The sequence below is a fragment of the Mustelus asterias genome, chromosome 2 (genome assembly GCF_964213995.1).
Source record: "Mustelus asterias chromosome 2, sMusAst1.hap1.1, whole genome shotgun sequence".
Lineage (NCBI taxonomy): Eukaryota > Metazoa > Chordata > Chondrichthyes > Carcharhiniformes > Triakidae > Mustelus > Mustelus asterias.
In genome coordinates, this window is record NC_135802.1 from 94013222 (window position 1) to 94039050 (window position 25829).

At 39.7% G+C, this 25829-nt stretch overlaps 1 protein-coding gene across 2 annotated transcripts in view; it reads left to right on the top strand.

Annotated features, from left to right (window-relative positions):
• sp4 (sp4 transcription factor) overlaps positions 1–24329 on the top strand; it is a 68929-nt gene extending 44600 nt beyond the window's left edge. For both annotated transcript variants that reach the window (XM_078238570.1, XM_078238578.1), the window contains exons 5-6: positions 4185–4384; positions 21838–24329. In XM_078238570.1, the coding sequence (XP_078094696.1) occupies positions 4185–4384; positions 21838–22088 (451 nt within the window). In that variant the 3' untranslated portion in view covers positions 22089–24329. The remainder of the gene's footprint in view (positions 1–4184; positions 4385–21837) is intronic.
• The last annotated feature ends 1500 nt before the right edge of the window (positions 24330–25829 follow it).

Genomic DNA, 25829 nt, shown 5'->3' on the forward strand with positions numbered 1-25829 from the left:
CCACATTCCCTAATGCCTGCACTTCTGAAAGCTGTTTTAAAAGTTGGTTTGGACTTGGTGAGTGTTCTGTAAAGCTTGGCACCAAAGGTTCATTTGGCATGGAGAATGGGGAAGATACAAGTATGTTTTTAATTCTCTTTTAGCCCCAATTTGAAAATCAATTTACCTTCTATTTCCCTGCAAGCCTGTCATAAACACTAAATATACTTATTTCCCCAAAGAATAATTTGGAAATGTGCATCTTGGTTGCAAATATAAATTTGGGTTAAATGCAACATGTTGGAGGCAAAAAAAGACGGGTGAAGCTGGCAAAACAATTTCAAGTGTTGTAGTTTTTATCCTGCTGACGTTGGGTAAAATGGATTCCCAAGCATTAAAAAAAACCCTGGAATCATTTAGGAAGCAATTTAAATGTGATTGAAGAGACAATGAGGTTTTATGAGCTATATGTGCAGAAATTGGATCTGCTGTGTTGGAATAAGCAGCAGCCCAGTAATTTGCTCATGCCACTCTGTAATAGTTTGAATGCTGAGCATCAATCTGCGAGTGCATGTAATTGTAGTAACTGCACCAAAATAGGCTGAGGTTGGATTATCCTCTCAAACATGACACCAGATATGGTAGAAATATGGAATTCATAATGTAGTGTGGATGAACAGAGGGATCTGGGTGTCCATGTGCATAGATCCCTGAAAGTTGGCACCCAGGTTGATAGGGTTGTTAAGAAGGCGTATGGTGTGTTAGCTTTTATTGGTAGAGGGATTGAGTTTCGGAGCCAGGAGATCATGCTGCAACTGTACAAAACTCTGGTGCGGCCGCATTTGGAGTATTGCGTACAGTTCTGGTCGCCGTATTATAGGAAACATGTGGAAGTGTTGGAAAGGGTGCAGAGGAGATTTACCTGGATGTTGCGAAAATCGTATGAGGAAAGGCTGAGGGGCTTGAGGTTGTTTTCGTTAGAGAGAAGAAGGTTAAGAGGTGACTTAATAGAGGCATACAAGATGATCAGAGGATTAGATAGGGTGGATAGTGAGAGCCTTTTTCCTCGGATGGTGATGGCTAGCACGAGGGGACATAGCTTTAAATTGAGGGGTGAGAGATATAGGACAGATATTAGAGGTAGGTTCTTTACTCGGAGAGTAGTAAGGGCGTGGAATGCCCTGCCTGCAGCAGTAGTGGACTCGTCAACATTAAGAGCATTCAAATGGTTATTGGATAAACATATGGATGATATTGGAATAGTGTAAATTAGAGGGGCTTTAGATTGGTTTCGCTGGTCAGCGCAACATCGAAGGCCGAAGGGCCTGTACTGTGCTGTAATGTTCTATAATCACGGAGTAAGAGAGGCAGATAGTGTCGATGAAGGAAATGAAGGGTTATGTTCATAGCTAGATGAACAACATACTAACTAGGAGTAGCCTGTTTCACCATAATCATGGCTGATTTCATCTCGGCCTCACCTTCCTGTCTGCTCCCCATAACCCTTCATCCCTTAATTGAAAACCTATCTATCTCCTCAAATTTGTTTTGTAGTCCGGTATCCACTGCACTACGGGATAGAGAATTCCACAGGTTCATGATCCTTTGTGTGAAGCAATTCCTCCTCATTTCTATTTTAAATCTGTCACCCCTTAGCCTAAAACTATGCCCTCTTGTTCCAGAATGTCCAACAAGGGAAAACATCCGCCCTACGTCTACTTTGCCAATCCCCTTTAGAATCTCATATATACCTCAATTAGATCTCTTATTCTTCTGAACTCCAGAGAGTAAAGGCCTAAACTACTCAATCTCGTTATAACAAGTCCTTCATCCCTGGAATCAATCTGGTGAACCTCCTGTGAACTATCTCTAAAGCATTTACTTCCTTACTCAAGTAAGGGGACCAAAACTATGCACAGTACTCCAGATGCAAGTAAGGATGAGGAGGCTCGAGTGGAGCATTAATGCCAGCATGGATTGATTGAGCCAAAAGGCCTGCTACTTTGCAGTATGGTCTATATAATTCCATGCTACTGTAAATAAATTCAGATCAAAATAATTTAACTTCTAACTGACTAAGTTAGTTTTAAAAATTTTTAGGGAACTGTCTCTTTAAGCAAGAACTGATGCCCTTGGACCTTTCCTCAATCTCTATTCTAATTGTTGTTAACACAGGCTGACCATTTGACTGCACATTGTATTCTTCAGACTGACTGTGGGCTCCTTGCTTGGTTAAAAGAAATGCTATTAATCCAGGTTCCGTTGATTAGTGACAGTCTGTTTGGAGATTGTTCTCAGCAAAATTCAGGGGTTTACTTTTACTTTGTTTGCAGTCAGCTATTTTAAATCTAAGCTTGGAGAATCTAGCGGTGCTCACGCAGATCTTGCACATAGAAATTTCAGAGAGAGAGACGAGTCTGTTCAACCCCATTGAGCGTGCTCTGCCATTCCATTAGATAGTGGCTGATCTGCACGAGGTGCAGATTCCCTTAGATACCTGTAGCTAACAAACATCTAGCTCTATCGTGCAGTCTTTGCATCCACAGTCTTTGGAAGAGTTTGAGAGATTTCTGATACCCTTGGACACAACTTACTATTCCTTTATCCAAGTCAAAATCTTAAAAGTGAAAGTGAAGGAATTGACCTTCAACTGAAGTGGGACCCGTTTTGAAACTTTGCATTTGTTTTCCTGAGCTGGCTTGTTTTTAAAATAAGAAATAGATGTATCATGGGTGTTGAGTATGGATTATATATTCCACTGAAGCATGAAACTTTTCTAAATATTACAGTTGGTCACAATCATTACTGCTCTTTGACATTTTTGTATATTTGCATGTCTCCAGTGCATTAAGCAATATGCCAATTATTAAAAGTTATCTAAGCAATAGTGACGTGCCAAGAGCTGGGTGGGGACATAACTTGCACTCAGCCCAGAGTTCAAATTTAGTGTGGACTGGTTCACGCTGCTTCCTCTAGAGGGCAGATGTTACCAATTATTGTTATTTTTGGAAAGGAAATTAAATATGCCATTGGTGTAATTTCTTAATACATGGCTGGTGTATGCCTTTGTTTATTATTTTATTTATTATTAATGTCACAAGTAAGCGTATATTAATACTGCATTGAAGCCACTGAAAATCGTCTAGTCACCACACTCTGGTGCCTGTTTGGGTACACTGAGGGAGAATTTAGCATGGCCAATGCACCTGACCAGCATGTCTTTCGAACTGGGAGGAAACTGGAGCGCCCAGAGGAAACGCACGGAGAACGTGCAGACTCCACACAGACCGTGACCCAAGCCAGGAATTGAACCCGGATCTCTAGCGCTGTGAAGCAGCAGTGCTAACCACTGTTCACCGTGACACCCGGGTTAATGTTACAGTGCTCCAGATTGAAGCCAAACATGCCACCAATGCATAGATCAGCATTTGAAACAAAGTTTTGATGTCATGATAGATGGAAATGATGTGCCAAAATAAACCAGATCCGTACGCTGTTTTCCTGCTAAAATTCCTGAGAATTGTATGCTGCGGAGGGAGCCAATTTTCAGGGATGTAAAAAAAATTGAAACTTGCAAAAGAATCCACAAATGAAACTGGTTACATTGTGAAATGGTTGCAGTCTAAAGGAGTTAAATATGGTTCATTAAAATTAATGTTTACCAATTTCCTTTTGAAATCTGCGAATACCTCCTGCGGAACATTCTCTTTGATCGTGTTTGTGGCTCTGTGGTTGCCTGGAAGCAGTTGATTAATGGAATGGCCAGCCCATTAAAAAAAAATCATGCTGGCTGCCCCTGATTATCCACAAGTGTTGTATACCCCCTATTATGGTTGCTTATCACCATCCTGAGGTGGGTGGAAACTGTCCTGACAAGGCTATCCTGGGGGCAAAGCAAACACAAAGCTAGCACTCATTGTATCCTGCTCCCAGTCAAACCAGCACCTGTGTGCTAATGGTCTCCCACTGAATTTGTGGCAGGAATTTGCTGGAACAGCCAAACAGTTCTTTGTGACACTGGAAGGAGCTTTAATTTGAGCAAATCCTAACTACCCTTACTTTCAATGCTTCAAATTATTGAGAAAGAAGCTGCTATTTATATACTTAACTGTGGGATTTTATTTTCACTAGCTTACAGAAGCCGTTTATGTGCTTTGTGATTTTCTCTTGGGAATCTTTCGATTGCAATTTCTGTTTTTAAATAGGGGTCCGACTGAACCAGGAAAGAAGAAGCAGCACATTTGCCACATGGAAGGTTGTGGAAAAGTCTATGGGAAAACCTCCCACTTACGGGCCCATCTTCGTTGGCACACTGGTGAGAGACCATTTGTGTGCAACTGGCTGTTCTGTGGCAAGCGTTTCACACGGAGTGATGAACTGCAGAGGCATAGAAGAACTCATACAGGTAAAGCATGACAAAGGACTTTCTTTTTGCTTAAGTAACATTCAAAACTTGGGTGTTTAAGTGAAAACTGCAAACTGAAATAAAGCCTATTTTCAGTGTTCAAGCCTATTCTGTCCCTCTTTCCCCTGACTACCATCTTCCTCAAATTTGGGGAAAGGTACTTTGAAACAATGTTATTAACTCGGCTCTCGCCAATATCACTTCGTAATCAGCTAGGAGGAGCATTGAGCTGGGTGTCAAGGGCTTTGTTCCAGCACAGCCCCTCATCAAAAGGCAAAAAAAGTGAGTCGCTGGGAGCAGTTAGGGGGCTGCGCGGGGCTCATGAATGTCCCAGTTCAAAGTGAGTTCTAAGGTTAAATAAAAAAAACTTGTTGACTTTATCACTGATTACCTTAAACTCAAAGCTAAACCAGGTACAGCATTCCAATGCATAACCCTGCTCTTGGTCTTGAGTATACAATGTTCCCAGTGATCTAACTCTTTAATCCGTAGCACGCAATTCAAATCCATTCTGTACCAGATTTCATTTTGAAGCACCAATATGTTTTGAAGTCCAATTCTTTCATGTAGGGATTTTGTGTGTTTACTGTTTTGATTGAAGTTTTTATTTACTGGACCGTATTACCAAAATAAATGACTTGTGCCTGAAGTTGGTGGAAAGCTCCCTGATGGTTTTTTGATGCTAGTTGAATATTCAAATTAGATGCATGACTGAGACAATATAAGCATGCATGAACTTTAGGTTATTGTGCTTTGAGGCAAGACATAAATCAGAGGAGCATTGCCATCTAACCAAGATACCATTAGAATAGCTTAAGCAGTTATCCACTAACAGTGCTAAATGACTTCCTTGTAGTTTATAGGAATGTTTGATACTGATGGCACTTAAATTTTACATTGCAATCTTAAGTGTCAGCATGAAGGCACTTAATGTTCTTCTGTCTTTCCCAACAAAAAAATCAGCTTGATGATTAGTTTGACAGGAAAATGTATATGTAGTTTTGTTGTACAAATGTATTGAACCTCTGTAACAATATTGTGTTTTCATACTATATATTTTTAAAGTGCACTTTTTCCTTGAAGATCTCTGACCTGTCGGTGTCAGTTCTTTGAATGCATTCAGTTGGTATGCCTGCAAATTCCTCAAAGGTAGTAGATCAGTCAGCATCTGAACCAACAAGTTAGTATTTTGGATTTAAGCTGCTATTATTGCCTTTGGTTTACTGTGTTTCTATAACAGATATAGTGCCTTTAATGTAATGAAATATTTCAAAGCACTTTACAGGAGTATTATATGTACAATACTAAGCCACACTTAATCAAGTGACCAAAAGCTTGGTCAAAGAGGTGGTTTTAAGGAATGTCTTAAAAGAGGAAGGTTCTTTGGGCCTAGACATCTGAAGGCATGACCACCAATGTGGAGCAGTGAATTGGAGATGCACAAAATTAGAGGAGTACAGCTATCAAGATTGTGAGACTGGGGTAGATAACAGGGGTCGGGAGGAGCAAGGGCATGGAGAGATTTGAAAACAAAAGATGAACATTTTAAAATCAAGATATTGCTGAACCGGCAGAAGGTTGATGGGTGAAGAGGACTTGCTGTGTGTTAAGGCACAGGCAGCAGAGTTTAAGATGACTTGACGTTTACAGAGGGTGGAATGTGAGAGACCAACCAGGAATGCATTAGGATAGTAACATCTGGAGGTAAAGATATTGGGGTGAAGGTTTCTGCAACAGATGAGCTGAGACAGGAGCAAATGCAGGTGATTTTACAAAAGTGGAAATAGGTGGCCTTGGCACTTAACATGAGGTTTGTAGTTCACCTTGGGATCAAATGTGATACCAAGAATGTGAACCAACTGTATGATTGAATGTAAAATTTAAATTTGAACTGTTGAAAATAAATAGGGTTTTGAAACACATTTTTATACACTTGCACCGTTTTCTTTTGATAACTTGAATGTTATTGAATAAAGCTTAAGTATTTAACTGGAAGTCAGTATGATTGGTCTAATAGTGCTGTTGACAGCTTCTATTCTGCTGAAAATTCACAGTTATATCTTAGTCTATCAGTCAAAAGCACTTAATTTTCATAGAGCCAGTGGAATCAAGCACTTCATTGACTGTTCCCCTTGAGACAACATATTGGCATCCTCCAGTCATAAGCTGCTCGTATGTGCCAAGCCAATAGGAGGCTGGATTTAAAGGACTTTTTCAGTTAATGAGTTGTCATATGAAAAACCAGTTTTGTTTCCAGGCTATTTTACAAGGACATTCAAAATTTAATCACAGAACAGCCATAATCCCACAAAGGTTCCATAGTGAGCCTTTCCATTTGTTAGTCGGTGCTCTTGTTCTAATTCAGGTCAGAAACTCAAGTGTTTTTATGATTTCTGCCTGGATCATAAGTTTTGCAGTTTGAATTTGGCTCGAATAAGCATGAGATGTTTCACTTCAGGTATGATTCAACTGACCCACTAGGGAACTTTTATCAAACAAAGTTTATTGAAGAATACAGTTAACATCTAGCAGTAACTTTTATCAATTACAAACAAGGGAACAAAACAACCGTGATATTGTATAGCCCTTGACACACACGAAATGTTCCAATCAAACAAACTTCCCTATAAATATCCACCTGCCACAGGTTTAACACACAATAAGAATGCCCATGTGATGCTGGAACCAACTTTGGTTGGATGCTGCAGTTCCCTCCTGATGCACACAAACAAGCTTGAAGTCAGAACAACTTCCCAAAACATCAGAGTGTGACTCTAGGTACTAACTAGCAAACCACCAGCAGCAGAATTTTCACTCCAGGAAGGCAAGAAGCCTGGCATCCAGCAAGCCAACAGAATTTACAATACCAGAATTTTCAGTCTGATGTCCAAACACCCTCAAAATTAAAACAGCAGCCAAACTGAAAATGAAAAAACTTCTGTCACCTGACCCATCAATCATTCTTCCCCCAACAATGCAGGGCCATTAAAAAAAATTCCCAGAAAGTATCTGAGGCCCAGAGTAAAAATAAACTAAACCCTATTTAAACCATCGAAGCAGCAATAAAAGGCTTTCTAGCAGACAGTTCGGCAACAATGGGGGGAAAAAAAGCAAAGCTGCTTAACTGTAGAGAACATGATTTTTAAAAAATATTTCTTAAAGGCACACTAGCGCCACACACTCTTGCTGCCATTGGGATGTCAATAAATACATTTGTGTTTCCTGGTACCACTCCCCTCTACATTATTCATAATGTATTTTTCTCTAAAGAGAGTTGCTGATATCAATTAATATTGTTGCCTGTAGCTGAGATGTCAATTTTTAAAAAAGTACCCTTTCAGTCTTTGGTTTTGTCCATGATGTAACTGTTAGCTGTTTCCTCATTCAATTTTACCCTAGTTCAAATTCAAGGAGGCTGTCTTTGCCAGATGACTCCATATTCATACAATTAAGTCCAACTCTGTTATCCCAGTTTGTGGGTCTACAATTCTGCTGTTCAAATGTGGAAGCTGGATTTAGTGTTTTAAACCGAGGGAGTGGTTTATTAATATGAAGGTGGCCATACTCTCCACTTCTATTCTGTGGTTATTAAGGTGCCATCCCTTGACTCAGTGCTTATAATCGAATCTCTAGAAGGTTGTGGGTTCCATTCCCTCTGCAGAAGTTTGAGCATTTAACAACTAGAAGTTTAAGATTTTATTTTGAAGCGACATTATTCTACTTTTGCAGAACACTTATGTCGCACTGCATTCTTCTCCTAAAATAGTGACTAATCAAAAGTGATCCATAACAGACAAAGTTGTTGAAAATATATATGTTACACCTTGGGCTTTCAGCAATATGCCAAGTGTGTCACACCATCTGGCTGAAAATGTAACATTTACAAACCTGTAGCAAATGAACAGATTTACCAATGAAGAAGTAGAAAATAGAAATTAAAATGAACAATCTAGGTAAGAGGAAGCTACAAGAGCTATCGACCAGCAAACTGCTACCAATAAAATTAGTAGCGAGGAGCAAGCAGTAAACTTTTTTAAAAAATTAATACTGAGTTTGTTCCCCATCTCTGGAGCTATTTACTATATAGACTTAGGACACTAAATCTGAGAAAATCAAACCTGATTTTTCTGAATACTGATGGTATGGAAGCTAGCGGCAATATTTAACTATGTGACCTGCACAGCCAATTACCACCCCTCACTTCAGGTGGAGTCAACAAGCTTTTAAAAATAATTAAATGACTAGGAGACCAGAATATTGGTCAGGACCATATCTTTGTGGTCACAAATGCTCCCCATATTTTGCTAAAGCAGAACATTTCAGACACGGTTTCTTGCATTGCATGGTCAGAAAAGTTACAGGGTTAATCATTCTCTAAAAGAGAGTATTTCTAAACATTCAATCTCACCTGCTGCCTTTCAGATTCTCTCTTCACCTTAATAAAAACTATCGACTTGATATTAATACATTTCTAAACACTTGAATGATCGCTCTACTGCAAACTTGTCGATTTCTAACATGAAAGATGAACTAAGCTCAGTTGACCCTGCAAAACCGTTCTTGCGGATTGGTGCCAAAGTTGGAAGAGCTGTCCCACAAACTAGTCAAGCAACAACTTGACATTGATGTAATTAATTGATGTAACTCGTCTTCTCACCATCTCTGGATCATAAATGGCGGCACAATAGGATATGGTCGAGAATGTGAATAATCCTGGGTGCCCTTGTGAAGTATCATACTGTCATGTCAAATGTACAAATGATCATGTATTCTTCTTCAGTTGATAAATCAGTACTTTGTTGAACTCTGCTTGGAGGAAGCATTGATGCTAGAAAATATGCAGAATGTACTGTCGATGGGGGACTTCAGCGTTCATTATTAAGGGTAGCTACTATGACCAAACTGGCCCATGTTCTGAAGGACATAGCTGTCAGTCTGGGTTTGTGGAAGGAGAAAAACATGAGGGAATAACCTACCTGGCCTTGTTCTCTCTAATCTGCATGTCAAAGATATATCTGCCCATGATGGAATTGGTAGAAATGACCAGAGACTTTTGGAGAATTATGATTGGTTGTTCTTCAATCTCAAGCTTCACTTTATAATATCCTGGGAAATGTACTAGCTAGATGTAGTATTGTTTTCCATTTTTGTTTCCATGAGCTTCTTGTTAATGCAGTCTTCAGAATTTTAGAGGTGGATATTTCACATTTTCTTCAAACATTCCTAGATTCTTGCCAAGTATATTTCCCTATGTAAACTGAAGTAAATAAACAAATGGTTGCAAAATGTTTCCCTATTTGATGTACAAGAAAGTGCTGTTGTCACACAGCCTTTTGTAATGTTGGTTACTTGTACATCTTGCTTGAGTGAATTTAAGACTTTGCATCTTGTAAATTTGGTGATTTGGAGAGGGATTTTCCTCAGTGTTGCTTCCTTATGGGCGTCTTGACAAATACATGAATAGGATGGGAATAGAGGGATATGGTCCCCGGAAGGGTAGGGGGTTTAGTTAAGTCGGGCAGCATGGTCAGTGCAGGCTTGGAGGGCTGAAGGGTCTGTTCCTGTGCTGTAACTTTCTTTGTTCTTTGTTCTTATTGGTAGATTTAGGATTTGCCTGATGCTGTGTTGAGAAAGATGCTTTTCCATCCATTCCAACTGCATTCCAACTGATAAGCAAATTGAGTCATTGAAGCCTTTTTAAATGCAAGACCTAATACAGTGAAGGAATTTTACATGTTTTATTTTGAGACCTTTACAGCTCTAGTGCTTGAACCTGCCTCAAGGGACTTGTTGCATTACAAATTTGCATTTTACATAGTGTTTTTGTTGAACAATATTCTGACAGTGCCTCCATATTCATAGAAATATATGACCCAGATTTGAAGAGCTATGACAATATGGGGTCATCACAGTAAGAAGTCTCACAACACCAGGTTAAAGTCCAACAGGTTTATTTATAATAATTTAAATAAACCTGTTGGACTTTAACCTGGTGTTGTGAGACTTCTTACTGTGTTCACCCCAGTCCAACGCCGGCATCTCCACAATATGGGGTCATGGCATTGGTCTAGCAAGCTAGATGATGCAACTTAAAATGCCATCATGGCTAGTTTTGAAATTGAACTCTAAAAGCGCTTGGCTAGCAGCAGAAAAAAACTGATCATAGAAACTACTGGTTGCTGATGTACTGCAGGGCAAGGTACCTGCTGCCCCTAGTGGAGAATGAAATCGCCTCTTCACACAAGTTACTCCATGTTATGTGTCACTACCACTGTGCTAAATGGGATAAATCAGAACAAACCGAACAGGTCAAAATTGGGCATTCATGAGGAACTGTCAGTCATCTTCAGCAGAATTTTATTCAACCACAATCTAACGTGGCTCAGCATATATCATTATAACCAAGCTAGGGAACCGACCCTGGTTCAATGGGGACTGTATAATAGCAGTGCCATTAGTCACACCAGCCATACCTAAAAATGAGGTGCCAGCCTGGTGAAGCTACGATATAGGGCTACTTGCAAGCTCAACAGCAGAAGCAGCATGCGGTAGACAAAACTAAGCGATCTCACCACCAGTGGATCAGATCAAAACTCTGTAGTTTTACTGCATCCCATCATGAATGGTAACGGACAGTTAAACAACAAATGGGAAAAGGATGCTTAATGAAAATCCCAATCCTCAATGATAGCAAAGCCCAGCATGCGAGTACAAAAGAGGAGGCTGAGGCATGTACAACCATCTTCAGCCAGAATGATTCATCTCCACCTCCTCCATAGACCCCACCATCAAAGAAATCAGGATTTTTCCAATTTCATTCTCGCCATGTGATAAAGAAAAAACTTGAGGGTAAGGATACAGCAAGGGTTATAGATTCTAGCAACATCCTGGTTGCAGTACTAGAGATTGTGCTCCAGAACAAGCTGCATCTCGTCAAGCTGTTCCATGAGAGCTACAACATTGGCATCTATCTGACAATATGGAAAATTGTCCAGTTGTGTGTGGCCACAAAAAGTTAAAATCTAATCAAGCCAATTATTGTTCTGTCAGTCAGTTTTGTATCACCAGCAGTGATGTAAGATGCTGTCAATAGTACTATCAAGTGGCATTTGTTCTCCGGTAACTTGATCACGAGTGCTTGGTTTGATTTCAGCCTGTATCACTTGGCCTTGCACCTCATTAGGGCATTGGTCCAAACATGGACAAAAGAGCTGAACCCAAAGCTGAGATAAGAGTAACTGCCCTTAACATCTAAATAGCAAAGAGTCCTAATAAAGTTCAAGTTAATTGGGAGGGGAACGGTTGTAATTGTTGGATACAAATCACCTCTGCCCCAGGAGATCACTGCAGTTGTTCCTCAAGGCAATGGCTTAGACTGACTACTTCATTAATCACCTTCCCTCAGTCAGATGGGGATGTTCACTGATTGCACTGTATTCTGTCAGTCCGTGCCTGCATACATCAAGAACTGGACTAAATTAAGGCTTGGATTAATGAGTGGAAGTAACATTTATGCCTCAGAAATGCTTGGCAATGACCATCCTGCAACAAGAGGGCGGGGGAGAAGGTCTGGGTAATACTCGCAGGCAGAGAGCTGGTGCAGACTCAATGGGCCTAATGGCCTCTTCTAGGGATTGTATGAAGAGGGAATCTAACCATAACCCCATGACATTGTATGGTATTGCAATCACTGAATCTTCCAATATAAACACTCTGGGGTTACCATTGACCAGAAACTCAACTGGACCAGCCAAATAAATACAGCAGCTATAAGAGCAGGTCAGAGGCTGGGAATTCTGTGCAGAGTAACTAACCTCATGCCCCCACCCAAAAGCATTATTACATCTACCAGACACTAGTCAGGGATGGGATGAAATACTCTCCACTTGCCTCGATGAATGCAGCTTCAACAACAGTCTTGAGAAGCTCGACGCCATTGAGACAAAGCAGCCCACTTGATTGGCACCCCATCGAGCATTTTAAATATTCATTCCTTCCGCCACTGGCGCACCTTTTCTATGCTGTCTGCAAGGTGCATTGTGGTAACTTGCTATAGCTTCTTTAAAGACACGTCCCAAATCTGTGACTTCTTACCACCCAAAAGGACAAGGGAAGCAAGCGTTTGAAAGCGTCCATACTTCCAGGTTCCCATAAAGTTGCATGTTATCCTGACTTGGAATTGTATCACAATTCCTTCCTTGTCACCAAGTCAAAAATCCTGCCAAACAGCAATGTGAGTGTACCCTAGACCACATAGACTACAGCAGCTCACCACCACCTTCTCAAGGGCAATTAGGGGTAGGCAATAAATGCTAGCCTAACCAATATTTGCATCCCACGAATGGGATTTTAAAAAACTTAATAGCACCTCAGTCAGAACATGGAGCTTGTCTGGCTAGGCAGATAGATACTATTCAGGAAGAAAAATAATAATTTGGAGAAGCAGTCTTGAGATAAATATGTATAGATGAGGAAGAAGGACATTATTTATAGATACAGGCTGAATTTTGCCCTTGTAATGATGAAGATGAAACTGTCAATGTCATTGTAGTTGAAAGCAACATTTGACACTTGCAGTTAAATGCAGATATGTAGAAGTGATTTTCGGTAATACCCTGCTCTTCCACAGGTATATTATTGAAGTCCCCACAAATAGAAATCACTGGACTGATGACATATTCCTGAGTTAGAGGCTCTCCAGCACTCTGACCCAACGGTTGGATTTTTAAAAATGTTGGGGTCTCGATCTAAGGCGGGCAGGTGCACAGTTTGACTCTTATCAGCCTCCATGCCAGTCCAGCGCGACAATCCCAACCGCGCTTAAGTAAGGGCAGCTTGTGGTCGGACGAGCTGCCTGACAGAAAGTGATAGGCAGCCAATTGAGAGCGGTTATTGTCCAGACCCCATTCCTGCACCAACTGAAATCTCCTGTTAGGAGTGTGGGCAGCCCTGGGCCCCTGGAACCTTCCTAGAACCTTAATGGACACTGGATCGCAGTTGGCTTTTCCCTGGAGGGTTGCTCCTCCAGGATTATGGCCAGGTCGTTGTGGCTTTATAAAATATAAAAAAATAAACCCACCTGTAATTGTGCTTCGCAGTCTGCATTTTCAGATCACCAAGTGCAACCGTTGGGTCAGAGTGCTGGAGAGCCTCTTGTTGGGCCTCTAGAGTCAGGAGCCTGCCTACCTTCCCAGATTGGATGACTAGCTCTGTCCCTGGCCTTTAATTCGCTGAATATTTGAAAAAATGATAGCTACACCTTGACAACCTGCTGCTGTTCTTGATTGGAATTTGTCCATGGGGCTATTAGACAGTAACAATGTTTTGAGAGTTAATGTTATGAACTGGAATCCAAATTGGTTATTGAGTTGTAATCATTGTGAGTGGCATACAGACATGAAGGGCATATTGTTTGATTTAAGGAGTGGTGTGTTGGACAGAATTGGATTTGCTACTTTCCTCTTTATGCATGTTAATTATATTAAGACATGCAGGTGAAGGGCATTGTTTAATTAAGTACTTTTAGCATGTATAAAGAGAGATAACCAAGGCACTGGGTGGATAGGTGCTGAGTTATGAGACTAAATAAAGTCAGAAAAGCTGTCTTGGTTTCTGCTTCAACAAGCGTCTTGGATCCTGTTAACTGTTCCTCCTTTATAAACAAATGCCCTAATTAATTTTAGTCTGGTAACTTTTGTTTTAAGAGGTTAATAGAAAAGAGCTTGTTTATTTTGACTAAAAAAATTGCTGTTTATATTGCTCTGTTGGAGACTTTTATCATGAAGCTAAGCTTCAGTTTTCCAAAAGAACAGACCTTGTATTACAAGACTGTAATTTCAGCTTATTTGAAATCCTGTTTAATTTTGTTAAATAACTCTATATAATTTACATTGACCTGAATTGTCAAGGTGGGTGGCACAGTGGTGAGCAATGCTGCCTCAGCGCCAGCGACCCAGGTTCATTCCCGACCTCTGGTCACTACCTGTGGAGTTTGCACATTCTCCCCGAGTCTGCGTGGGTGTCCTTTCACAGTCCAAAGATGTGTGGGTTAGGTTGATTGGCCATCCTAAATTTACCCTAGTGTCAGGGGGATTAGCAAGGTAAATATGAGGGGTTACAGGAATAGGGCCTGTTTGGGATTGTGGTTGGTGCAGACTTGATGGGCCGAATGGCCTCCTTCTGCACTATAGGGATTCAATGAATTGCATAGATTTTGATTTAAACCTGTTATATGAATCGAACTTGCAAATAAGTATGATCCCAATAGTTAATGGTTTCTCTTAAATACTGAACATTGGCTCGTAGAGCATTGATTATGCCTCAACCTGTATCAGTTGAGGTTGGTAGCACTCCCAAGACTTGAGAACAAAATCAAAGCTCACTCTCCAATGCAGTACTGGGGGAGTGTTGTCATTTGGCTGAGAGGTTAAGCTAAGGCCCCACCTGTCTGTTGAGGTGGATGTAAAAGATCCCATGACAGGCAAGACATGAAAGTGCAGGGAAGTGGGAAACTCCAGGATCCTGGCCAATATTTATCCCTCAATCAACACCACAAACAGATTATCTGATTATCACATTGCTGTGAGAGTTTGCAATTTGCAAAATCGGTTGCTGTTTTTCTCTGGATTACAAAAGTGATTACATTTAAAGTATTAAATAGATGGAAAGTGCATTGCGATATAGGTGAATAAAGCATGAAAAGTGCTATATTGACATTAAGGGATATGACTCCTTCACTAATCCAGTTTAAGGATTTGGATGATTAGCGAAGCTCTGAAGTGGCATCTTATACATTATTTACACACAATTTATCACCATGCAGAAAAATGTGTACTATTTTTTTTATTTCTGCTTTGTCGTTCAGCCAGCCAGCTATCAGCATTGGCATATCTGCTTAACCGATCAGTCAAGAAATGTGAAATAAACAGTGCAAAGATCAAAGGAAATTTAGTAGACAAATTCAATGTCGAATTATGTATAGAAAGAGGGAGGAAAATGGAGACAAGATTTTTTTTTTAACATTTTGTATGTAACATTTTAAGAATCTTCAACAACAATTAAAACCTGTAGGAATGAGATCCCACGCTTGTAATAGATTTTTTATTGCCAGAGGTTGATTGCAGTAATTAATAGTGATCATGTTTTTGAAATGGTACTTGGAGTGGCCAAGAGTTCACTTGCTGCGTTGAGTTCAGTGCATTTGTTAGCCAACTTCCCATGTTGTACCCACCGTAAACATAAGCTCACCCAAACTCCTGGCTATCTCCTACTTCATCAAATTCCATTCATCCATCATCCCCAATGCTTGCAGGCCTATAGTGGCCCCTGGTTAAACACATGTTTCAATTTTAAAATTCTCATCCTTGTTTTCAGATCTCTCCATGTTATGCCTTTCCCTAACTCTCCTCCAGTAGTACAACCTTCCAAAATATCTGTGCTCTTCCAATTTTGGTGTTTTGGGCATCCCCTATTATAATCACTCCACCATTCACAGTCATCTCATCAGTTGCCAGGCCATGAACTCTGGGATTTCACTAAATATTCCCTCACTAAGTTACTCTATCTCTCCCTCAATTTCCTCCATTTAAGATGCTACTTAAAACCTACATTCCTGACCAAGCTTTTAGTCATCTATCCTTTTATCTCCCATGTTAGACCCTGGTTAGACCCCACTTGGAGTACTGCACGCAGTTCTGGTCACCTCATTACAGGAAAGATGTTGAAGCCATTGAAAGGGTGCAGAGGAGAGTTACAAGGATGTTGCCTGGATTGGGGGGCATGCCTTATGAGGATAGGTTGAGGGAGCTTGGTCTCTTCTCCCTGGAGAGACGAAGGATGAGAGGTGACCTGATAGAGGTTTACAAGATGTTGAGAGGTCTGGATAGGGTAGACTCTCAGAGGCTATTTCCAAGGGCTGAAATGGTTGCTACGAGAGGACACAGGTTTAAGGTGCTGGGGGGGTAGGTACAGAGGAGATGTCAGGGGTAAGTTTTTCACTCAGAGGGTGGTGGGTGAGTGGAATTGGCTGACGTCGGTGGTGGTGGAGGCAAACTCGTTGGGGTCTTTTAAGAGACTTCTGGATGAGTACATGGGATTGAGGGCTATAGATAGGCCTAGAGGTAGGGATATGATCAGCGCAACTTGTGGGCCGAAGGGCCTGTTTGTGCTGTGGCTTTCTATGTTCTATGTGGCCTGGTGTCAAATTTTGTTTAATAAGGCTCCTGTGAAGTGCCTTGGGATGTAAGAATTGTATACGTGCAATTTTCTTTTATCTACCATGCATTAACTGCAACTTCACAGAATTTAGTACGTTCCAGTGGTGAGTCTGATGGCTTTTGAGAAGCTAATAATGGAGCAGTGCAACTTGGCAGCAATTTTGAGATATTTGAGTTTAACCATGCATCTGGTCCTTGCCTGAAGTTGCTCTATCTCCTGTGCATTAATAACAGCAATGACCATTAGCCTCACTGTTACTTCACAGCATAATCTGGGCCAATGCATCCCAGTGCAGTTTTAAAAAAACTTGAGATCACTAAACCAGGAGAATTTGCTATTGAGAGTAGCCTGAAAGTTGAAGATTGAACATTCAGTCTGAATTGTCTGATTTGATCTGATCTACAGTCCCTACGTGAACTATTTATTATTTATGATCCAGGTTAAGAGTAATATTTATTCCTTGTTTCACTTTAGACATTTTGCTTGCCTTTTTACAATAGAGTTTGAATCAGAGGGGGTCTGAGATGCATTCTAATCTGGTTGTGCTGACATAGGTTTGTAACATTTTGGTGTTGTACAGCACTGCCCTGAATCAACCAAGTGAATGAATCAACCAAGTGAATGAGCCATCAGTGCTGGTGGCATTTTGCCCGGAGAGAGTGCTTTGTTGCATCTGATAGGGTGAAACATAGTAAATTATTAATTTGCTTGTATTCTAAATGCAGTCGTATTTTTATTGGTTGGAGCTGGCTGACAGTTTGACATGTTAATAATGACTATGTAGCAACCAAGTTAAATGATTCTCTAAATAGTAAAGTGCAATCCGACAGCAGCAAATAGGATTCCGTTGTCATGGGATTTGGTTTTAATCTTTCGATGATTCGATTAGAATTTGTCTATGATACCCGGTAATTAGACGTGTAAACATAAATGTTAAACCAAAGGGTCAATTTAAATAGATGACCTCATGAAAGACCCCTATATGATATATATACAACCTCCCACACATATAGACTTTAAGGCTAGGGCTGTGGCAATGAATTGCATTTAGAATTGACTTCATTGAAATATACATCTGTATACATAACTCCTTTTAAGGTGATTTAGTTAAAGTTTTCCTTACTTGCCCCATGCTTTCCTGAAGTTTCACTGAATCCTGTCCAGTATCTGTAGTTTACCATTTTGGTTATTACATATGTCAAAAGGCAGTCCGTAAATGAACAAAAGAATAGATGAACCAACTAGCTAAATTAAATATGCACAGTGATATTCTCTTCTGATAGGGTAGTGGGCGAGAAGTTAAATGAATTTATTTTTATTGCTAGAAATCACACTCATTGATGGCACAACCCAAATTAAGTGCAAGTTAAGTTTGTAAACTTAACATTTGGGTTTTATTTGGAAGGGTCATAGTTAATAAAGATATTTGATGAGTGCTTTGGCAAAACGTTCTCTACTAGACATTCTTCCCATATGCTAGTTTAGCATCTGGGGAAAACATGCCATTTACTAATTTTATTATGAAGTATTTTTGGGAATACCAGTGCACAGAGTTGTTACCAAACGAATGCGGCAGACATGGAACGTAAAAGTTGGGTATTTGGGGAGAATGGAAATTCTCTACCAGGTATCGGTGAACATATTGCGACTGAAAATTTGTTTAAAGTTTTGAATTTTACTGAGAACTTCAGCTTATGGTTTCTCTAGTGTTTAATTAACAGAAACTATCAGTGGCAATCAGTTGTAGCTATTGGTGCTTACCTGAATGGGTACTAATTAATGAGAGTAGGATGCTGAGTCTGTAGCTTGGGGCTGGCTCAAAAAGGTTAGCAATGTAAACAACATCTAGTGAAGCACAGAATGGTTGTAAAAGGAGTGCAGTGTAAACCCAGGATAAAAGTTGCTTTTGCCTCCAATACTACTAAGGGTGATTTGTGTAGGCTTGAGGCAGTATGTATTTAAAATTCTTCGCCAGTGTTTTAGTGCTGATTGCAAGTTAGTGTGGAGTATAAAGAGCAAACTAAAAAGTAGATGCAAGTAATCCAGACTAAAATTTAGCAGAGCAGGTTGTGTGTCTGAACTGCAGGATGTGGGAGTCTGTGACCGTTCAGAAAGTCTCGTATCTCTGATTCAGTCATTGAGCCAGAGTGTGAATTGAACATACTCAGAGACACAAGCCAAGAGGTCACGCCTCAGAGAGGTACGAGTTCAGAATGGGACTGATAGACAATTAATGTACAGAGTAAGGGGAGCCCAAGTTAGGATCAGTTTCTGTGGTCCCTCATTCTCTATCACGACACATACAATAAACTTGCTGCCTGTGGGGATAAGGATAAAGACCTTTGGAAAGGCAGACGGTATGTTGACTAATGCACCTGGATACGGAAGACCATTCAGTTGAGGGGGAGGGGAGAGTTTAAGGTTGTAGGGAATTGAATATTTTTTGGGAAGACAGAGAGCATCCTTTGTAAGCAGGACCAGGTGACCCATGTGATATAAGAAAAGAAAATGCTGGATTCACTCAGCAGTTCAGGGAACATCTGTGAATGGAGAAACCAAGTTAACCTGTCACCTTGATGATCTTTCATCAAAACTGGGAAAAGTTAGAAATGTAATCTGTTTCAAGCAAGTGGAGGGGGGGCGGGGGACAAAGGAAAAAGTTGGGAAAAGAACAAAAGGGAAGACCAGTGATATGATGGAAGATGGGAGAAATAAATAATTAAAGATTTGGTGGTGCAAGGCCATAGTAAGTCAAGAAAGTAAATAAAAGATGTCTGTAGGAGGTATGAAGAGCAAAATGATGTCCAAAAGCAAACCCAAGAGTAAGGCCGAAACCTACAAAGAAAAAGGAAACAAATTGAGGGAGAGGAGGGCAGAGGTTACAGTCTGTAATTGTTGAACTCTGTATTGAGTCCAGAAAGCTATAAAAGTGTCTAATTGAAAAGTGAGGTGCTGTTCCTAGAGCTTGTGTTGTTTCATTGGAATACGACAGGAGATTAAGAACAGAGAGGTCCAAAGATTCGATTTGCTTTATTATTGTCACATGAATTAGTATACAGGTGAAAAGTATTGTTTCTTGCACGCTGTACAGACTAAGCATACCATACATAGAGAGAAAGGCGAGGGTGCAGAATGTAGTATTAGTCATAGCTAGTGTAGAGAAAGATCAATTTAACACAAGATAGGTCCATTCAAAAGTCTGATGGCATCAGGGAAGAAGCTGTTCTTGAGTCAGTTGGTACTTGACCTGAAGGGATGTGGATCATGATCTCATTGAACATTGATACATGCTTGAGGAGCCAAATGGCTACTTCTGTTAAGTTTTAATAGCTCATTTGGAATCAATGTTGCCTGAGTAACCCACCAGTGGTACTTTGGGGCGAACCTTAGCTCACATGTTTTTATGTATGGTTTGCATTTTTTTTATTTGATGTTTTATGCTGTGTTCATACGTAAGTTTGAACTGCAAGATCAGATATAAACTACAGAAACTCTGGGCACATAAAATTTAACTCCATGTTTGCACAGGTTGGGAATTGAACTTTGGACATGCTGTAGATACTACCTTGGTACAGTGACACCAGTTGTCTAAATGGTCTAAGTGTCTTAACTTTGGGAACGATGGCTCACACTGCCTAGATTTTCATATATGATGACATGAGTCAAGGGTGTAACAGAAGTACTGCTTTTCCACCTAAGCCAGATATTTGTTTTGTTGACACGTGGACTTTTTCCATCTCTCTGAAGGTGGGCCAAGCAAACATTTTTGTAGAAGGCCTGATGAGTCACTATGCTGTTTAACATTAGTGTATAGTAAACGTATAAAATAGTTTCTCTGACTAGATTTGTGTAATTTAATCTGTGCAAGTTAATTTTGACATGCAAAGTAATGAACTTGCCATGTTGGTCCACTTGTGTGGGACATCTTATTTTTGAACTTAACTACAATAAATTGTAAGTATCCTCTAATACTAACCTTTTGGCTTCATTTAAGTTCTGATAGTTTTCTCTTTAACAAACCTAACCATGCTTACAGTTTTCCGGTTTCCAAAAGGAAATTGTGCTCACTGTTGCACATTGTGTAACCTCTCACTCTTCTTAAACGTTTTGACACTGAGGGTATGATATGATATGTTTGCAGTATCCCATGATAACAAATTGCATATGGTTTAGATTATGCCATTTTAAATACTAACCGCTTCAGCTAGATGTCTTTTTCAAAAGAAAACGATTGGATTTCATAGAAACCCTACAGTGCAGAAGGAGGCCATTCGGCCCATCGAGTCTGCACCGACCACAATCCCACCCAGGCCCTACCCCCACATATTTACCCGCTAATCCCTCTAACCTACGCATTTTAGGATTCTAAGGGGCAATTTTTAACCTGGCCTATCAACCTAACCCGCACATCTTTGGACTTTGGATTTTATCATTGGAAATATCTCCACCTATACTGCTTCACCTGTGTTTGTTTGCAGCATATAATTTTCTTTTCAAACCCTTTCTTTGAAAACATGGTAAGAAAACTCTTCAGAGTGAGAATGGCTTAGCATTATGTGGTGTACTTTTCTAACAAGCCAATCTGGACAGCCTTAGTAAACGGCAAACAGTGAAGAAAAGTGCTCAGACCTGCAAATGTGTATGCATGTATTTGAATATGTTTCGACTTATTTGTTGACCAGGGCTTGACTATTAGCATTGGTTTTACCTTTCCTCTACTCCAGGCCATTGATTTGAATTTGTCAAGGAAAAATGTTCAGCATTGTGAAATATATTCCCTAAAATGTTTTGTAACTTGAAACAAAAAAGAATTTCACTTGTTCAACCACCATAAACCAATATGAATCATTGTGGGCTGATAGAGTTACAGAATGCAATCCAGAAAATCCCAGACCTGATTGTAATAAAAATACAATTTGACTTGGTTCCATCACTACAAACCTGTGGCTGTGTTTATCGATAATGAGATGGCTTAGAATCATAGAGTCAACCAGCTCAGCAAGCTAGAACTCTTCTGCATGGTACAAAATGGAACCAACAATGATTAATAAAACTTTCAAAGTGAAAACAAGAAAGCTGAGTGTTTTTTCCTACAGCTGACTGAAACATTAACAAGCCTATATGGTTGAAGTATGAATACTTGTGTTCTCCCCTCCTACACTGTTACACAAAGATCTGTAAATGTCAGTGTTTTCTGAGGTATTCATTTTTGTTTTAATCTATCTCCTCACTTTCAGGTGAAAAGAAGTTTTCCTGCCCAGAGTGCTCAAAGCGGTTTATGCGAAGTGATCATCTTTCAAAACATGTTAAAACCCACCAGAACAAGAAAGGTGTTGCGGTTGTGCAAAGCGTTGGGAGCGCCTCACCAGACATGGAGACATCTGTGGCAGAGGTTCTTGTCACTCCCAGAATAGTCGCCATAACCACCGCCTCCCAGGATTCCAGTCCAACAATGCCAGCAATGGCAAATAGCATAGATGAATACTGATATCTTTAACATGCAGTCCAGATTCAGCACTTATCAGCTTATTTCAAAGAAGGAGAAACAATATTTTAAAAAAATAATCTAGAAGAGCGTGGTGGGTGGAGGGGAACAACTCCTAGATTGCAATTCGTAACCTGTTGTATAGATTTGGGTCTAACATTTTAACTGAACGAAGTAGCAATAGGCGAAATAGCTGTTCAGCATCTGCCATTTATAAATTTATTGAGTATTGTAATTTAAACAATCTGACAGCTAACCACTGTTAAAAATGCCATTATTAGGATAATCCCTCTTGTAAACAAAATTGCTTGTTTGACACTATCTAAACAACTAAATCTTTCCTTTAGTTTTTAATTGTACAATCTTAATCAACAGATTTCTATTAATTATAGAGCTTGTTACAGAAAATTTCATTTAAAAACAATAAAGGTCTCAGTAAGCTTGCTTTCTACCAAGTTTGGGGTAGATCGTATCTAATGGTCGTAGTCTAATAACCACATTGATTATTCTAAGATTACTGATTTTTTAAAAAAAAATCAGTTTCTCAACTCCATCTTCTCCAGAGTGGGTGACAATCGGAATTTTAAAATAATTCTATATACTAGAAGCATCTGCTTTAACAAGTAACCAAATTACAAAGAATATATCTGAAATAAGTGGATCCAGATACATTGGTAAGTCGCTGCAATAATGTAGAAAGGCTTAAGGTGATCCTGTTTTGATTCAACCTCTCTAAGGAGGATGATTTTATTCCAAGTTTTATTTACATGTGGAATAGATCTCAAACTGTTGTTGACATTTAATTGTGATGAACGTTTTGGTAGAAATCTGACATCTGCAGCTGTTTAGTTATTGCAATAGCTTACTAGGATCCTAAGTGTTGAAGATGTCAGCTCCGGGGAAATTGTGGACATGGTGGCAATTGCAACTCCCCTGGATGTCCAAAAAAGAAAACTATTTTTCTTTTATTTTGTGTAAAATATTTGTTTTGCAAACTTTTTCAATTAAACTTGTGCATGCTTTTTTTTACTCCGGTACTTTTTTCTTTCTCATCCAACTGTCATTGTTCAGGCAGAATTTTGTTGATTTCTTAAAATATTTTCATGGACCAGTTAACTGTTATTAACTCTGTGAGAGAGGGTTCATTTTGTTCAAACCTTGCGTAATTTGGCTTTTATATGTGCATGTGTATGTCTTATGTGTCTCTTTTTTGTTTTTGCTACCTAGCTCTGTCTTCTAAGAATCATAAATTTATATACAGTCTGCTTTTCACAAAGCTATCCTTGCTAGGGCCTTCTCCTGGAGATAGGCTAGGCACTGACTTGATCTTGTGTCTCAGTAAATCTCCTCTTGGAGACTGTTTCAGTGCTCATTCCTTTTTGTACAAATATGTTTATACCACCGACTTATTCGTGTATTTTGTTGGTCTTGATCCTTGGTACAGCTATATGAAATTATGATATATGTATAGTTCTATGAATGGTCAGTGTTGCCATTAGTAATACTTGCAGTTTTTTTCCCTCCCAGTGAGTTAGTGTCTGTTGCAAGTGGACGTGGCTGTAAAAACTTACAGTTCTGAAATTTGCATCTTGATTTATTATTTATCACAAGTATTATTTACTTGCTTATTGTGTGCGAGGCCAGGAATGAAGGAGATGTATTTGTAGGTGCAAGTAAACTTGTCCTTTTGGGAAGCAGTAAAATATAAAATTATATATATAGATTTTCATCAATATAGTCATTAACTACCGTATTGTGATTATACAGTTTGTTTCTGGCCTTGCAAAAGTACTTTTGCTTTAACTTATGTCTGCTTCCATTTGTGGTTATAATCATGCATGTAATGATTAAAAATAAATAATTGCCCATCAAACTAAATTCTAACTTACAGATGTTTAAGAGTAAGAAGTACACAATTAATATGTGTAAAAATATTAAGAGGGAATATTGTTGATGGTAGTATTTAGGAAAAAAAATTTTGGTTTTGAATATCAGACTTTCTACAACAAAATTATTAACCTGAATATTTTGTTACAATAATTCACTTGTAAATCTTTTTTTAAAATGTGTTTTCCTGGCATCATAAACTTTTAATAATGGATTCTGCCAGAATGGCCTTAAAGGCACGATTTGTTCACATTTTTATAATGCAAATTTGTATAAAAGAGTGCATTTTGTGGTGAAAGTGTTTTTTCACCTGCAGCAGAAAATTGAACTTGCCCATTAAAATATCCTTTAAGTTGAGATGCTTGTGCTTGTTATTTTATTGATGGAACATTCCTGATCATTACTTTCTTTTATTGGGATGGGAAGACTTAATTAAACTGTTTTTTGTATTTTCTTAACATTTTGATTAAATTACAAAAACAACCATTTACTGATGATAGACAAATGAAGCTATTTCTTAAATGGAAAAATCACTTCAATGCACATCAACAGTAAAGCCTGCAGTGGAAAATAATATGCAGGATGACTGAATACTGAGATGAAATAATTAATGTGTAATAATAGAAATGGTCTGAAACATTCCATATATGTTCAATCTGTTGGTTCATTAACATGTATAGAAAAAGTAATGCCGTGCCCAAATTCCTTTTCTCAGTTAATACTACTTTTTGTAAGTTATTTTACGCAAAGTTATCTTTTGTTCTTCAATTATTACGTAGGCGTACTAGCCTTCATTAATCGAGGGATTGAGTTTAGGAGTCGGGAGATAATGCTGCAGCTTTATAGGACCCTGGTTAGACCCCACTTGGAGTACTGCGCGCAGTTCTGGTCACCTCATTACAGGAAAGATGTTGAAGCCATTGAAAGGGTGCAGAGGAGATTTACAAGGATGTTGCCTGGATTGGGGGGCATGCCTTATGAGGATAGGTTGAGGGAGCTTGGTCTCTTCTCCCTGGAGAGACGAAGGATGAGAGGTGACCTGATAGAGGTTTACAAGATGTTGAGGGGTCTGGATAGGGTGGACTCTCAGAGGCTATTTCCAAGGGCTGAAATGGTTGCTACGAGAGGACACAGGTTTAAGGTGCTGGGGGGTAGGTACAGGGGGGATGTCAGGGGTAAGTTTTTCACTCAGAGGGTGGTGGGTGAGTGGAATCGGCTGACGTCGGTGGTGGTGGAGGCAAACTCGTTGGGGTCTTTTAAGAGACTTCTGGATGAGTACATGGGATTTAATGGGATTGAGGGCTATAGATAGGCCTAGAGGTGGGGATGTGATCGGCGCAACTTGTGGGCCGAAGGGCCTGTTTGTGCTGTGACTTTCTATGTTCTATGTTCTATGTTCTATTGCCACCTCTGCTTGACCGTGACCTGATGCTGTTGCAGCTAATTGGTCAGGATCAGGTCTGCTCTGTTTCCCCAGTCCTTTTTTGTGTGGCTGGCTGCTGTCCAGGTAATAATTTCCTCAGATTTCTCCTCCTACCCTGCACCCTCCATTGTTGGAAAATATTGCATTCTGCTTGGAATAAGGACTGGTTGCTTTTGAACTTGAACCAGGGAGCTTCTCCATAGCATTGGTACTGAGATGGCTTCGTCTTCCTCTGCCTCTCTCCCTATGTAGTGTGATTTGTAATGGAGCTTTCTTTGCTTTTGCTCATCTCAATACAGTGCAGTTTATCTTTTATGATAATCCATGGGCTTAGCCCGATTTGCCAATAATGTATAGGCTAGCAACACTTAAATTGTTTCTCCAAAATGGATTGCCTCACCAATCATCGCAGAGTTCAAGTGGAACAGCCGTAG